Source organism: Xiphophorus couchianus, chromosome 7, assembly GCF_001444195.1.
Source record: "Xiphophorus couchianus chromosome 7, X_couchianus-1.0, whole genome shotgun sequence".
NCBI lineage: Eukaryota > Metazoa > Chordata > Actinopteri > Cyprinodontiformes > Poeciliidae > Xiphophorus > Xiphophorus couchianus.
Window position 1 is genome coordinate 1,874,693 of NC_040234.1, and position 15,854 is coordinate 1,890,546.

The 15,854-nt window shown below is 36.9% G+C and overlaps 1 protein-coding gene across 3 annotated transcripts in view; it reads left to right on the forward strand.

Annotated features, from left to right (window-relative positions):
* Window positions 1–2,777: 2,777 nt before the first annotated feature.
* The window catches only part of fer1l6 (fer-1 like family member 6), a 32,003-nt gene continuing 18,926 nt past the window's right edge, over window positions 2,778–15,854 (forward strand). For 2 of the 3 annotated variants that reach the window (XM_028023694.1, XM_028023696.1), the window contains exons 1-19: window positions 2,778–2,889; window positions 5,847–5,935; window positions 6,244–6,346; window positions 7,983–8,037; window positions 8,153–8,284; window positions 8,917–8,979; window positions 9,101–9,179; window positions 9,305–9,461; window positions 9,588–9,774; window positions 10,362–10,463; window positions 10,567–10,657; window positions 10,757–10,874; window positions 10,974–11,205; window positions 11,512–11,617; window positions 11,818–12,040; window positions 12,444–12,564; window positions 13,496–13,596; window positions 14,361–14,463; window positions 15,658–15,777. In XM_028023694.1, coding sequence (XP_027879495.1) covers window positions 2,873–2,889; window positions 5,847–5,935; window positions 6,244–6,346; window positions 7,983–8,037; window positions 8,153–8,284; window positions 8,917–8,979; window positions 9,101–9,179; window positions 9,305–9,461; window positions 9,588–9,774; window positions 10,362–10,463; window positions 10,567–10,657; window positions 10,757–10,874; window positions 10,974–11,205; window positions 11,512–11,617; window positions 11,818–12,040; window positions 12,444–12,564; window positions 13,496–13,596; window positions 14,361–14,463; window positions 15,658–15,777 — 2,199 coding nt within the window. In that variant the 5' untranslated portion in view covers window positions 2,778–2,872. The remainder of the gene's footprint in view (window positions 2,890–5,846; window positions 5,936–6,243; window positions 6,347–7,982; window positions 8,038–8,152; window positions 8,285–8,916; window positions 8,980–9,100; window positions 9,180–9,304; window positions 9,462–9,587; window positions 9,775–10,361; window positions 10,464–10,566; window positions 10,658–10,756; window positions 10,875–10,973; window positions 11,206–11,511; window positions 11,618–11,817; window positions 12,041–12,443; window positions 12,565–13,495; window positions 13,597–14,360; window positions 14,464–15,657; window positions 15,778–15,854) is intronic. The other variant, XM_028023695.1, reaches the window with a different exon arrangement.

Here is a 15,854-nt window from a genome sequence, read left to right on the forward strand (position 1 = left end):
AGTATACATTTTTTAAATATGGTGAATTACTTTAATCTAATTGTACTTTATCTTTGTAAAAAAAAAATCTCAAAATGTTTCACTTTTCAAACAACATAGGTGCTCATAAATCTTGTGGAGGCCCAGGGATATGAACCTCCCGCCCCCCAAAAAAATCATTTTTCTTAACAAAATAATATAGTGATGTTAGATAAAAGCACAGCTGAAGCAATGTATTTCTGCTAAAACACACATTTCAGTTAGTTGTGTCCCTGACTAAGCTCTGCTACCATAACATATAACCCCACTGGAAAAATCTGGAGCATTCCAGAAGTCACATGGTCAACACGAAATTTCATCAGTTTGACCCTCTAAAACTTTTAGAAAGACCAAAAGTAAGTTCTTTCATTTATTTTTCGGTAAATTTTATAATTCTTCAACTTTGGCTGAAAAGATACGTAAATCTCAATATACTCTGCTGCTAAAAAATGATATTCTAGTTTTAATTTGATAATTTTAAAAAGGTAATTTTCTCAGCTGCTTTGTGTTATTAGCAAGGATGCCATATATATTTATTATTACAAATATTCAGTATTAGACTATTTATATGATTACTAAGTAGTATTGTTGAAATTAGCTAATTTGTTTAGATTTGTGTTCAGTTTAATGATAACAGTAAATACTGACAGGGAGCCAAGCCATTACTTAGTCCTCAGAAAAGCAGCAGTTCTATCATACAAGACGTGATACCGACCCAGAGAGGAGGGGAAAATATCTAGAGATATTTTTATCTGCCTGCAATTTTAATGAGAAAATTACAGAAAATGCCTTGATTTCTGCAAAATAAATTTATGCTTTTTAATGACCTGCAGAAAACATTTTCCCTCCATGCGATCCTCCTGCAATTGCACGTTGCACATCACTTAGGCAAACAAACAATTTTCTGAAAATTTTTAACAAAATAATTTTTAAGATATTTGACCTGGAAAATTTTCACCCGATTCATTCAGCAAACAGAATAAGTTGTGAACAATGACATTGATTTTCGGCATTCCAGCAAACAATTGCTTCCTAATAGCTGAGAGACCAGACCTTACGAAGAAGAGCGTAGAACGAAGGGCTGAGGTTTAAGACGGGGGGGAGAAAAACCCATTTTATAAAACAAGTTTGTGTGCTTTACCTTTCCTGGTCAGTTTGCAGACTTTGTATGTGGTCCTCTTGTATGAAGTGAACATCACTCTTGTAAATCCAATAGGCAACATTATGAAAACATTATATTGTGATTGATAGTAATTTTCTGGTATGAAAGTCCTAAAGACAAAAGCTCACATCAACAAGATCAGGTGCTACACTTCATAATATCTTCTACTTCCACTAAGTCTGCATCAGGAGATTCATGTACGGCCTGAAAAACATGCTTAGTGTCATATTATGATGTTAACAATCACTTGTCTTAACATTTAAAGATAACTTGTAGATGTTCACTCTTGACAGAAGGGCATCTTTTCCCATAAATGCATCCTGCACCTCTGATTGCCCAGAACCCTACAAAGACGTTTTCGGGAACTTCAGAAGATTACCATGCCTCTCTTCCCAACCATCATAGGGGGAGTACTGGGTAATTATTTGCTTCTTTTTCAAAGTCCAAATAACACAGCATCCACGTACTCATCCCAGGTATTTGGTTGGCCATCTACAACTTTGCTACAAAATTCTCTTTGTGGTTTCAAACTGATGCACAAATGTTCCAATGCAATCTGTCACTTCTGGAGCAGACTTTGTCTTCAGTGTGTAAGCCTGTGGCTACTTGGTGAAATAGTCAATGATGACTATTCAGGACACATATTGGTGTCCTGACTTTGTTTGAGCCAATTTTTCAACGAGGTCCATTCCAACCAATTCAAAAGCATGAGAAACCTTAAATGAAAGAATTAGTTAATTATGTTATCAATCAATAAATAAGAAAAGACGGGTACATTTTTGAGAGTACAGGTTTGTTAGCAAAAAATTATAGCCTTTTGACTTAGTGTGAATCTTCTTGTATCAATAAAAATCCATCAACTCATTTTTTACCTCAAATGAGTAGAAACTGAGTAACCCTAACCTATAATCTAAGGTTTTAATCATTTAAGTTTGAATCTGATCATTTTTGCTCCAGAACTGGAAATTAGGGTTTATTTTCTTTATCTCAGCGTTGCTATCACACAATCTAATAAATTGAAATACAGACATCAGTATGTGTTAGATCGGCATATAAATGCACTAACTCTCAAATCAATCTCACAGCACGTAAACTTTGGCTCTTCATAAAAATCAGCTGTATGTCTGCTGGATGTCCACAGTGTACATAAGGAGAAGATTTTTCAGTTTGAGGTGACTGTGATCCACCTGGCTGCTGCTGATCTCTACCTGCAGGCTGCAAGCTGCTCTGTTTACCTGGGGTGGAGTTGTTAGCTCTGCCAGTTTCAAACATCCTGGTCACAAGAATACCAGTCTACCTATACACACACACACAGGGTAAACACTCCTATCATCTGTTAAGTCTGTTGAACAGATGGCAGTTGATGAGCTTTGTTGTTATTGAAGAACTTCGGGAACAATAAAATCTCTTTAAATACTCATGAGTTAAGTCTTTATGATGAGAAATGACCGTTTAAATAATGATTTGACCAATAGCTTTGCCCCGAGCTTTAACGAAATAAAAGAAAGAAGCTGAAATGCAAAACAGAGTGCATGGGCCAACCACATGTTCCTGCAGTTTCACATCATCAGCATCATCATTCCCTGAACAAATACTTCAGCCAATCAGCTGATCTGACTGTTTTTCAGTTAAACTTTATGTCAAACTGGAGCAGGTCTGAAAATCTTCATATAATCTGTCCTGAGAGTAACAATGGATCCCAAAACAAGGTAGGAGATTTGGCTCTCAGCAATCATATTTTCTATTAATTGTTAATATAAGCAAAAGTTCCTTTAAGTTTTACACTAAGCTGTTTTAGATTTATGATGTTTATTTTCTACTTAGCCAAAATTTATTTTATTGTACATTTTGGAATTTTATTTACATTTCTTTAGATTTCCCCATTTACGTCTCAAATTCAAGCATGGATAACAATAATATTGCAGAACATAATGGAGACATTGGATGTTGTGTAGTTCATTCCATCCCACAACACTTATGAAATATTTGAGAATTTCTGAAGAAATTTCACATTTCTAAAGTTATTTCGTCCCATTTTTCTTGCATGTATGTCTGAAAGTCTGACTTTAAAAGTCTTACATTTAATCAACTGTTTGAGCTGTTGAGTCTTTAATAAGTTCAGATTCCCTGTTCAGTGTTGCATTTAAAGTTAGTTAAATCTTAAAGTTGTACATTTGTTCATGGCTTCTTTAAAAAAATGACAAAAGCTTTTATATGGGTCAGGAAGGTATTGAAATATTCTTGTGAAACCCTGGAAACAATTATTTAAAAAAAAACCTATAATAGTTTATGTAAAAAAGTAAAATCAAATATAAATACTTACACATTTCTTTAAAACTAACAATTAGTTTGTCTTGTTTTGTCTGGAGAAACTATTGACAATTTAAAAAAAAGTTTTGAGAATTTTACAAATTTACTAAAAATAAGAAACCAATGGTACTGTAATATAAAATCTAAGAACACTTGAAATGAAAACGGAGAGAAAGACATTTTAAACAGTTGGGTAAAATAATAAATAAAACTGCTAGTGATAAATAGGTAGGTTAGGATCACCTCCATTTATTCTCATTTAAAATGAATAAATCATTCAGGCATATCATATCAGCTGCACATCATGCATCTTGAAGATGTTTTTTCTTAGTTTAAACCTCATATATTATTATGGTCAGCCAACATTATTATTATTAATAATAGTTTCAAGGAAGATTGGAGCCACTTGTGAATCTTATGAAAGGCTCAAATAAGTGCCAAAGGAATCAGAAATCAGCCTTTCCACTCTAGATTGCATTCAGAACTTGTCAACATGTCCAGGTCTGACTGAAAAAAGCAAGAAGTCAGACTACAAGATGCTAAAAGAAGTTTACAAAATCCTTAAAATATCATCAGAGAACAGACAAACTAGGGTTTTTTGCATGTTGGTTTACAATCAGAAAGAGACTGAGTTTAAGCCTTATGCTGTTTGCATAGAGGAAAGCTTTGCTTTGGGGTCTGATGCCTTTCTCCAGTGGCCAATGGGAGAGAGGCAGTGAACACCCTGAACAAGTCCTAAGTATTTACTCAGCTAGAACATTTATCCCATTTACATATTTTGCTTAATGAGGTAAATACTGTCAATGTTGTCTAATTAAATCTATTACTTTTGCAGAGTTAAAATAATGAGATTAGATAAGAAGCTAACATTTCATATTGAATGAGGCATTGTAAGTGTTAAATAGTTAAACTCTGAATGTACTGCCATGCTAGAGTCGAACCAATTCAGCACATTAAATATGTAAAAGTATTTATATATGGACAGTGGTAGACTTTCCTGTTATCTGACAAGAGAAGGGCTGCTCCCTTTCACCAATCACAAACCGCAAAATATTTGTGACAGCCTGATTAACAGAAACCACAGCTGGTTAAACAGAGAAATATCGTCTTAAAGTGAAGCCAAGTGACAGAAGAGCCAGTATATTTAAGGCTCTGCAGTGATCAGTTTTATTTTTACATATGAAGCAACAAGTAAAATTTGTAAATTGCTTCAGGATGTTAGAGAAATAAGGAAGCTTTTAGCGGAAGACGTCAGGTGAGGAATATGTTCTGGAAATAATGATTCTGCTGTGGACAAAAGTCACAACAATTGACAGCAGATAGATTATTGTGTCTTTCTTCTGATTTGCAAAAGAGGAAACAATGGTTAGAGTAGAGTAATCTGGCAGAGAAGAGCAAACCTGCTGAAAAAATTCTTTCCTTCCTCAATCTATGTGCAATACAAGAAAGGAGAAATGTTCCTTTCAGGAACATGTTAGATTTTTTAGAAATTATGTTTATCTGACTTATCTGTTTGATTTATGCTTTTCAAATAAAGAAAACAACAAGAAGACATTTATGTGGGATACCACTTGTTTTCTTTTTTGTCCATTGAGTAAAAATTTTAGTTTGCTTTTTCTTTCCATATTTCATGTTTTATTGTATTTGAACTCTCAGAACCTGAGCTTAAACTAGCAGCACAGGTTTCACCTGATGGCCTCAATAATTGGACCTTTTTTGACATCAGGCTTGCAATGTGACGCAAAAGTTCAACAAAGGTTTTTTTAATCCTAACCAGAGCTAATTATTATTTGCTACTGTGAATCTACATCTGTTTAGTGGTGAAAACACATGTGGGACGACACGTTCAGGATGGACGTTCAGTGCATCCCACATGTTCACAGAATTCGGAACCTGTCTGGAAAAATGAAAATAAAATTAAAAACCTGGACTATTTGAAACATAATAAGGAAATAAAACAAACAGAAATATCGGTTTCTGTCTTTGGCCATAAAAATTCAAATTTGCCTATGTTCTGCTTGAATAGTTTCAATTTTAAAACAAAAATCTAATTTACACTTTGAGTTTAACTTTATTGAACGTAGTGTAATAAAAGAATAAACAAAGTTATATCCACAGAAAATATATTTAGATCAGGTTCAATAGGTTTTGTGATTACTGGTTTCTAAAGAGAGCATTTAATTACCAGTTACATTCACACAGACTGAACTTTAGACTGTTTTCAGTTCATAACAACTTGTCCATATTTTATACTAATGTTTTTCACCAAACGTTTGGGATTTTTTTCTTAATGGCTCAGTTGTAAAATAATCCATAAAGTGAAAATGATTGAATACCAAACTTGCTGTTTCTTTAGCAGGAAGGAAAAGAACATATTTGGCCTGAAAGTGAAGAAGAAGAAGAAAGACATCACTGACCTGGTCCTGGCAAACAAAGGAGCTGTGGGTAAGGCATGGAAAACAAACATCACGGAGTCTCAGCTGTGATCATAAGCAGAGGAGTTGTCCCTGTTTTCATGGGAGTGAGACTAACCCTGGTCAAATAAGCATGTGTCAGTACAGCTCTGACACTGTGTGCAGTCCTGGTTGCCATGGGTGATTTCAGTTTTCTAGGAAAACAGATTGTTACTGCCATTCCCATGAAACTGAAGTATTATCTGTAACGTTTACTGATACGGAACAAAAAGGTCTTTCAGTTCTTAGAGTTTCTGAGTACTTTGGTCCTACTTGTTTTGTGTGTTTGTGTGTGTGCAGACAGTGAAGTCGAGGCTTCCTCTGAAGCATCTCTCCTACAGGAAGGGGAAACCCCAGAAGACCAGCCTCTCATTAGACGAGCAATAAAACCAAACACAAAGAGGTAGCACTGTTATCAAACTGTGGAACTGATGAGTACAATAGCTGAGTGTATTTATTTTGTAATATATTGTTCAGTTATGGTGGAGTCAAAATGGTTTCAAACTGTTAGAGATTTTTTGGTATTATCATTTTATTCTTACTTTAGTTCACATTAAGCCTATAGATCTTTGTGATTTTCTGTTTAAAGTGTTCTCTTCTTTAAATGACCTGGAGGTCACTACTGTCGGTTCAACTTTATGAGAAATAGATAACACTGAGTTTCTCAGACTTTAAACCCTTTTACAAGAACACCTCCTAATTAAGTAACCACCTGTGAGCAGTCTTATTTTGTTTTCTTGACAGTATTGACCGAGATTTGAACCGGGCTCAGACCTTTGATCAGATATCACATCTGGACCTGGGTTGTTAGATGTTTGGGTTAGAAGCTTTACGACCTCTGTTGTTTTCCTGACTGCCCCCTTGCCTGTCCTTCTTAGACAATAAAAACAGGAGCTCATGTGAGAGCCGATCAGAATGCTCTGTGGATTGTTCGGAGGAAGAATGGGCAAAGCCTTCTCCTTTTGCAAAAGCTCTACGTAAAATTCATATACGTTGTCTGTGGTTCTTTCTTTTATTTAGGTTCGAAAGGAAAAATACCTATCACAAACCATCATGCATCCTCTTACAACTAGCAGAAAGAAAGCAAAAGGACTCAGTTCTGGTGTATTAAAGTGAAAGTTATTGTCAGGTCTATGAAATGAAATGTTTCAAATAATTCACACAGAAGCTATAAAGAAGATATTGTTTTGGTCAAAAGCTGCATTTGGACTATGTCTATCTATATCTGTAAACTGACACAACATCTAAAACATTGGCTTTTTGGTTTAAATTATACAGGCTTTAATATCAAAATAAAACAACAGCAACATTCATTTAGACACAATGACTCAAAACAAATACTAGAATTACAACATAATAATTTTAAAAATTGTGTTTCATTCTTTCATAAGTTTATGAGTCAGTGCCATGCATTTTCTGCTGCTGCTTCAGCTTCAGGTAACAAGATGTCACCATGTAGCTGCAATAAAAAAACACAAGTCTTCACACTCATGTGCCTTTTACATTGGCATGCTCCAGGTTCACCGCTGGAGCATACCAGTGGTTAAGCACACACACACCTCCAAATTGCACTCAGGTGGAACGTTGTCAGGTTGAAAGTTACTGTACAGAAAACCCTCCTCAACTTCATTTTTTTAAAGTTGCAGCTAAGCTGATCAAAACATTGACAGTGATGCTTTTCTCCACAGTAAGACTGGAACTCATAGTGGAAATCTAAAATCTCACTTAAAGATTGTAACAAGATAAAAGAAACATCCTGCTGCAAAGGTGATACCAGCAACTGTAGCGTTATAAGATGACTGAGAAGAACCTCTTTGGAGAGTACTAACAACATGGAAGTGTGATTATATATTTTTCAAATTATTACTCACAGGTTTTAAAAGATGCCATGTAAATCGGATGCCATTTACCTAGTTTACTTCTTCATTGTGAGAACTCAAATAGGATGAATGTTTTCTGTTCTGTCAATTTTCCTGTTTGTCCACAAGATGACAAAAAAGGTTTTTCCATGAATTTGACATTCTTGTGGATTCCCACAGGGCCAAACTTCAAACTCGCATTCAGGACAGCGAAGGAAAACCTGAGAGCTTCCAGGTAATAACAATAACGGCTTAAATAGAACAGAAAAACAAAACCTTTATGATTAAAACAGATCAACTCCGCCTTACATGGACCCTGATGAATGACTTATTCTTGTTCTGTTTCGCAGATTGGCATTAATGTCACAGAAGCCAGACAGCTTGTGGGGGAAAACATAGACCCCAGTGTGGTGATTGAGATTGGAGACGAGAAGAAACAGACATCCGTCAAGGAAGGAACAAACGCTCCATTTTACAATGAGGTGAAATGAAACTGCTGGAGCTGAGAAACACATTTCCAAAAACTGTGTGGGGCGAGCAGTGGTCAGATTGAGCATCAATATTGTTTCATAACCTGCCAACACAAACGCCACATTAATACAACATATTACTTAACATCAAGTAGGCAATATGTTACTGGTAAGATTACATCACTGCAATCCTATTGTTCCTGACACATTAAATACATTTACCAGAAAGAGTCTTTATTTCATTGTGTGTGGGCGTGTCCTTGGGTGTTATGGAATGCTATGCTGAATGTGATTGGTTTAGTAAAGAGGTTATATTAAATTCTAAAATGTGCATCTTAAAAATCAATGCTGAAGACTTCATCTCAAGCAATTCAAGATCTCTGCTTAATGTTGGCATTTTGGAAGCTGAACTCTGTCTTTTTTTCTTGTCATTTTGTCTCATCTGTTGGTGGGACTTCTTTTTATAATTTTTTTCCCTGCTCTGCTGCTATATTTATATACATGCACATGAGTGGGTATGTTCATCAAGAGCTGTTTAAAAAAGCTGCTAAAAAAACGTCATAAGGGCTTTAAGTAAGTCATTAATAGTTTTACTTTATAATTTAAACTTTTTTGCTTTATCTCATTTCTCCTCTTTCCATCAGTATTTCGTCTTTGATTTCTTTGCCCATAAAGAGATCTTCCTTGATAAAGTCATCAAGCTGACGGTTGGTAATAACATGAGAATAAATGCAACTTCCCACTTTAATGCTGATGTATTTGGGGTACAGTTTTTATTTCTGCATTTATAGGTTGATTTTGTGGTGTTTTTATTTTGGTCCTCTGCAGGTTGTTCACTCAAAGTTGCTGAAGACATTCTCTGTGGGGTCCTTTAAACTGGACGTTTGGACAGTCTACAAACAGCCAGGTCAATCATGTTTTATGATTTAGAGAAAGTCTGAAGCAGAGAGTCACAAAACTTCCTCATTGGTTCCTTCTGATGGAAAGTAGAGATATAAATTGAATAATTGTGTTTATGCCTTACTTTCTCAGGTCACCAGTTTCTCAATAAGTGGGCAATGTTGACCAATCCTGGTGACATTAGCACTGGTGTCAAAGGATATGTTAAATGTGACATCAGTGTCTCAGCTAAAGGTGATGCCGTGCAACCGGGACAAAAAGCAAGTGATGCTGAAGAGCAGATAGAAAAGTATGAAGCACCTCTGACTTAATGTGCAGTTTTAGACACACTCATCACACTGCAGGCTGAATACTACATGTTGCCTTTGCAGATTAACTGGTTTGACTGGTTTGGAATAATGTTGTCTGTCATCAGGAACCTCCTGATCCCTGAGGGGCTTCCCTCTGAACGGCCATGGGCCCGTTTCTGTGTGAAGGTGTATCGAGCCGAAGGCCTCCCTAAGAACAACTCCAGCATTATGGCCAACGTCACAAAGGCTTTTATAGGAGACAACACAGCACTCATTGATCCATATGTTGTCGTCAGCTTCTTCAAACAAGTGGTGAGCTGAATGTTGCTTCCATTTAAGAGTTTATCTGGAGCCACCTTGAACCGAGACATGAGTCTGAGTTAAGGTCCATGTTTTGGGGAGTTGGATGCAGAGCCACTGCTTCTCTTTATTGAAAGGCCTCAGTAGAGACGGTTCAGGCTTCTGAGGTCAGCTGTTACCTTAGCTACCAGACCTCAGATTAGTGGAAGAAAACGTTTTTACGGTTTCTGTCTGCAGATGGTCAGGTCCCAGTCAACTTCACAACATAGACGCTTTGACTCTATAAAACAGGGTCAATACAACTCAGCCTTATAGAGCAAAGTGTGTGGAAGATCGAATGTAGAAATTTAAGACATTTTGTACTTAATTTCATAACTAAGTTACACACAGCTCTCACATATTATCTGTAAAGCAAGATTCAGAATGAAGGATGGTTGCATATATACATGTACATGAGTGTATACATACTGTATGTACACATACTGTATGAGTACATGTATATACAGACTGTACTGTACATATACAGAGTATATATACAGAGTATATGTACTGTATGTCTCAATGAAAAACAGTGATCACTATTGTCATGTTTGTCTCAGGGTCGCACATCCACCCAGAAATCTTCAGCAGACCCCATGTGGAACGAGCAGATTGTCTTCACTGAGATGTTTCCTCCTTTGTGTCAGAGATTAAAGATCCAGGTCTGAAAGCTTGATACCACTAATTGATTTAGAGTTCTGAAAAAAGAATTTAAATAGGTGCAGGTAGAAATTCCATATAATCTTATATTCATTTTCCTCTAAGGTCTGGGATGAGGGGAGCATGAATGATGTTGCCATAGGAACCCATTACTTTGACCTACGACGTATCTCCAATGAACAAGATGGAGACAAAGGTGAGAAGAAATGAAGGTCTAAAGCAGGTCTGAAGGTTGAAAGGAAATGCCCGTGTTTAATCGTGAAAAGGTTTTTTCTTGTTTATTTCATGTTTTTAGGGTTTTTACCAACTTTCGGTCCTGCTTGGATTAATCTGTACGGCTCAGCTCGAAACTTCTCTTTGGGTGATGACACAGGGGAACTCAATGAGGGCATTGGCGAGGGAGTTTCCTTCAGGTTCATAGAAAGATATGATACTTCTTCATATTGCAACTAAAAGAAAGTGCCTTCTTTTGCCTGATTTATATGCCCTGGACTGTGTGCTTGTGATTTTAGGGGTAGAGTCTACTTAGAACTGACAGTAGAGATCCTGTCTGGGGGCACAGGCTCAGACTCCAAACTCAGTCGGATGATTAAACCTGTCAAAGACACAAAAGCAGGAAAAGCTGGTGGGAAGGATGCTAAGTCTTCTGCTGGAGGCGGAGCAGGAGGAGGTACAGGGGGAGCTGATGATGACAAAGGAAAAGCAGGAGCAGCGGAGGTCCTGCCTGTTGATCCTCCTCCGGTGGTAAGAAAAAACCTTTTGCTTGTTCCAAAAAAGATATGTATTTAAAAGCAGCAAAATGAAATTGTACCAAAGTAGTACTGCAATTAATTACTGTAAGTTAATTGATGAAGATCCATATTGAGTGCTTCGGCCTATTAGTCAGACCAGGTTCTATAGCTTAAAAACCTTTTTAGATAAAAAAGGCAGTTAATTAGGGTCAAACCCAGATAATATAATAATCTTTCGTCTTGCTTAGATTTACTTCATCATGCATCAATGTAAATATTATTATTTAAACTGAGCAACTACTTCTGATTATATGTCCAGCCAACTGTAGATGATGAGACCTTCCTGCTTTTTGGAGCTTTGTTTGAGGCCACCATGATTGACCGTAAGATTGGAGACAAGCCCATCAGCTTTGAGTTCTCCCTCGGTGAGTCACAACAAAACCCCTTAGAAAATAAAATCCAAGTCTTTCTTCTCCATTGTAAAATATACTTGAGGCAAAAACAAAATAAACTGGTTGATTATTTGATTATTTCTTAATTGTAACACTGTTGGGGTGATCATTGACATGTCGGGTCACTGGTAACCAGCAATAGGTCCCTTCTTTACTTGTGCATCTTGTTTCAGGTAACCATGGCAATGTCTTGGAGTCTTCCGTTCAACCAAGTACTGCCAGTCCTGCAGTGACTCGGAGGAGAAAGGTGCTGGACTTCCCGGACAGCAGTGACATTTTTGGCTCCTCCCTCACCGTCCCTTCCTCACCCCTCCTCCCCAAAGATCCCTCTGATTCATGTGGAGCCTCAAAATCTGCTACACCTCCGGAGAAACCACTCATCGTCGAGGGAAACAGGTGGGTTTCATTGAATATGCTGCTCAACAGTTGAGATTGTCATCTGCAGTTCATCCACACTGCTTGAAAACTTAAGAGACTGCTTCTTAAATGAGCTTTCATTGGGGTTCTTGCTTAAATCATATTAAGAGACTTATTTGCTTCTTCTTCTACTGAAGCTTTTTAACACAATTTCAATCTCCCCTCTCATACACACGGGTCTCTTAAAGAATTAGAAAATCTTCTCAAGATTTTTCTTCATCCTTGACATGATGAAAAACTGATCAGGACAAATAAGAAGTTGATTTGTGGCTGACCATCATTTGTTATTTGTTATACCATGTAGAATATGTATTCAGTGGACTGTACATCAATCAAATGTTCATCTTAGTGCTGCATTATGCCTGTGTGTGGTTATGTTCAGACACTACATGTATTTACCTCTGGAGAAGAAGAAGCCCTGTGCTAGTGTTGTGAGCTCCTGGGAGGACAGAACCTACCGGCTCTACAACTCCAATATGCTGGAAAATATCGCCGTGCAGTTTGTAAGCAGAAACACATACACATGCGCATGCCTACACACTCACAGGAACACACACACATAGAATGTTTTTACAGCTTCACAAGGACTTTTCTTTGACTTCCATTCATTTTTCATTTATTTCTACAGCCCAGCCCTGATCCTTACCGTAAACCTAACTACTACCCGTAAACCCTAAACCTAAACCAGACCTAAACTCAAACCACACTTTACACAAGGGAGGCAATGCAACAACAATCATTTGCTTTTCTCCAGCCAAACAACCCGCAAAATTCACACATGAAATATTGAGCTCATACATGTGACACGACACAAAAAAGTAGAAACATTTTCAGCTTTATTTGCTGCCATCACTGTCATGTCCCTTGTGTTGGGATCACCCCAACTGAAAACTGAAGGAAAATGGACACTTTTTGCTTTGTTTGTCCCTCCCTGTGAGTGGAAACCTAACCGCTGATCCAAAAACATGACTGCTCCTTACGGGACCAGGGACCCATAAGGAGCAGTGGCTCCTGCTAACATACAATCTGCTGGAAAAATTTACCTTACAACCTGAGAAATGCTTAAACATACACACACACACACACACACACACACACACACACGCACACACACACACACACCGTCTCACATGTGTGTCATCTTGTTTATATCAGAGCCCATTTCTAAGTTTCTTTAATTTTTTTTGTCATACTGAAGATGCATCACTTTAGTGGCCCAAAGATAAATCAATCTGTGGGACTAGACGTTTTAATAACAACCCAAATAATAAACATACATCTGTTTTTACACATATCTTAATTTGATAAGTACACCTGAAATAAAGAAACAAGTGCATCATCTGTTCTGAAAGGATTATCAATTTCTGAAAACCGCAGTGTTTTAAATTCAACAGTCTCCTTGTTGTGATTATTCTCTGCCGTTGTGTCCTACAGGACGAGGGTGTGTGTGTTGCTGCTGACCTTCATAAGAAGTTGGAGCCAGCGGCTGAGGCAGTTTTAAGAACTGAGCTCAGAGAGTTTTGTTTGAATGCCAGGTAATTCCAGCAGAGCTCTCACTGCTCCTTTGGAAAGCAGCAGCAGAGCATCTGAGGCTTGCAGCAATGAATCATTTCATTATGTTTATCCACCATGTTGGATAGCAGAGTTTACATATTCATTTATTGTTCAATATACTCTCTACTAAATCTAAATCTTTCTAAAATTATGCTCAGAGATTTAATTTTCCACATCTGTCAGGTATCAAAGAAAAAGTATCAGCTGTTTGTGATATTTTACAGTCTTGTCCAAAAAAGTCACCTCAAATTATAATGGAACCAATGTGTAAAAATACTGACTTTCTGTAGTACAGAAATGACAGTGAGGAGAGGAGCAACTTAAATACACATTTTATTCCCACGTTACAATTCTTATAACATCAAATCCACTTCCAACCTTTCAATTTAGGCAAACCATCACCAGATAAGTTTGTATTTTTACCCATTTTAGGACTTTGTATTGACATCAATTCATTTATGCTACTGCATTTTTCAACCCTAGTCATTACCAGTGGCAATAATTTGGGTTAATGTAACTCTAACTCTTTATTCACTAACATTGTTGCTTTTTCTTCACTGCTTACTGCTGTTGCTCCACCACTAATTAAAACACGACAACCAGACGCCCTTCTTACAACATTCATTCAGCTAATCAACAAGCAATCCACCTGTAGCTGTCACAACCAAAAGGTTTTTAATGGGTTTCTAGTATTATCATGGAGGAATTTCGTTCTGCTCTTTAAGATGTGTTGTGTGTTTTACAGGAATTTTATTGCCGCTGCAGAGGCCAAACTGAAGGCAGAGCTGAAGAGCAGCTACCTGACAACCCTGGACAAGAAACGTTTGACCATGTGCAAACAAGAGCTGGTGAGGCTGGCAGCACCTGCTGAGGGAAGGTTCATCTAGATATCTAGAATATAATGAAATATCTTTGAGTTTTAATCAACTGATCCCAGAATCATACCTTTTAATTTAATATCTGATTAATAATTAGGATTTAACACATGGAAAACAGTCACCCCCGCTTACAGATTTCTTCAAGTCTTGTTTTTATTTTAATTGTTAAATATTTCAGGTCTTCAAATAAATGTTAACATCAGACATATTGTCTCTATAGGGCAAAAACCTGCTGATTGGGCCTTTGTGTTGCTTGTGGTCAGCAGTGGGTTTGGTCTCAGAACTCCCCCATGGATGTCACTGTTTACTAAGAATGTTCACAAACTTCTATCTAAGACTTAATGATATTGCAACTATTACCAGTCCATAACATGATTTTTCCTTTTATGAAGAATAGACAAATAATGGACTGAATCAAAATACATTTTACAACATTTTGCTTACATTAAACGTATAAGCATAAAAATTAATCTAAGTAGACTGAGAAAGTAATTCATTTAGAATACATTTAGAGTATTGGTTGTTTAATTACTTTTGCAGCCCAGTTAGAAAGTAGTGTCTCTAGTGTGCAGATAACAGGCTCAGTTGAATGCCCCTCCTGGTAGAGGCAATAAATAAACTATTATGCATGTAGAGGTGCTGATTTCAGAAAGAAATTTGCAGTGGCCTTTTTATTTTTTTCCAGAGCTGTAGTTGCAGTACAGTAACATGAATATTTGATATGGTATGTCTCTGCTCAAGTTCAAATAGTTGGCCATTTTCAAACCATTTTCCAATATTGTTTTCAAAAACTTATGTTGCAGAAAATCACCTGAAGTGCCAATTTGATCAACTAATCAATACTGCCTCCAGCTACAATAATCAATAAAAAGGTCACTTTATGCTGGCTCTTTGTATATATTTCAGAATAGCCTCCATGTCTAAAGTTTATCAAGACCATTTATAATGGGCCTTTTGGCACCTAAACAGGAGTTCATCTAAATAGCAATGTAGAGGGTCTAATAATTTGTTCTTCTATTGGAGTCAGACTAAATACGTATGACTGTAATAGCTCTAAAGTAATGTTTCATTGGACAACAGGTCAATATGGACTTACTGTGTGTTCTTCAGCAAAGTATTTTGGCAAAGCATTAGTAGAACACAGCACATACATGCATGTTGCAGGAGAGTATGATTGGAGAGGCTGAGATGCTGGGAGAGAGGAAAACATCAGCAAGAGGAGTGAAAGAAATGCTACAAGAAGCAACTAAACTAGCACAAAAACTACGTTTTCTTGTGGAGGAGGTGAGAAAAGTTTTAACGTCTGACTGATATGTTTACTACAGTATCCAAACTTTTCTTTATCACATACACATCCTCAC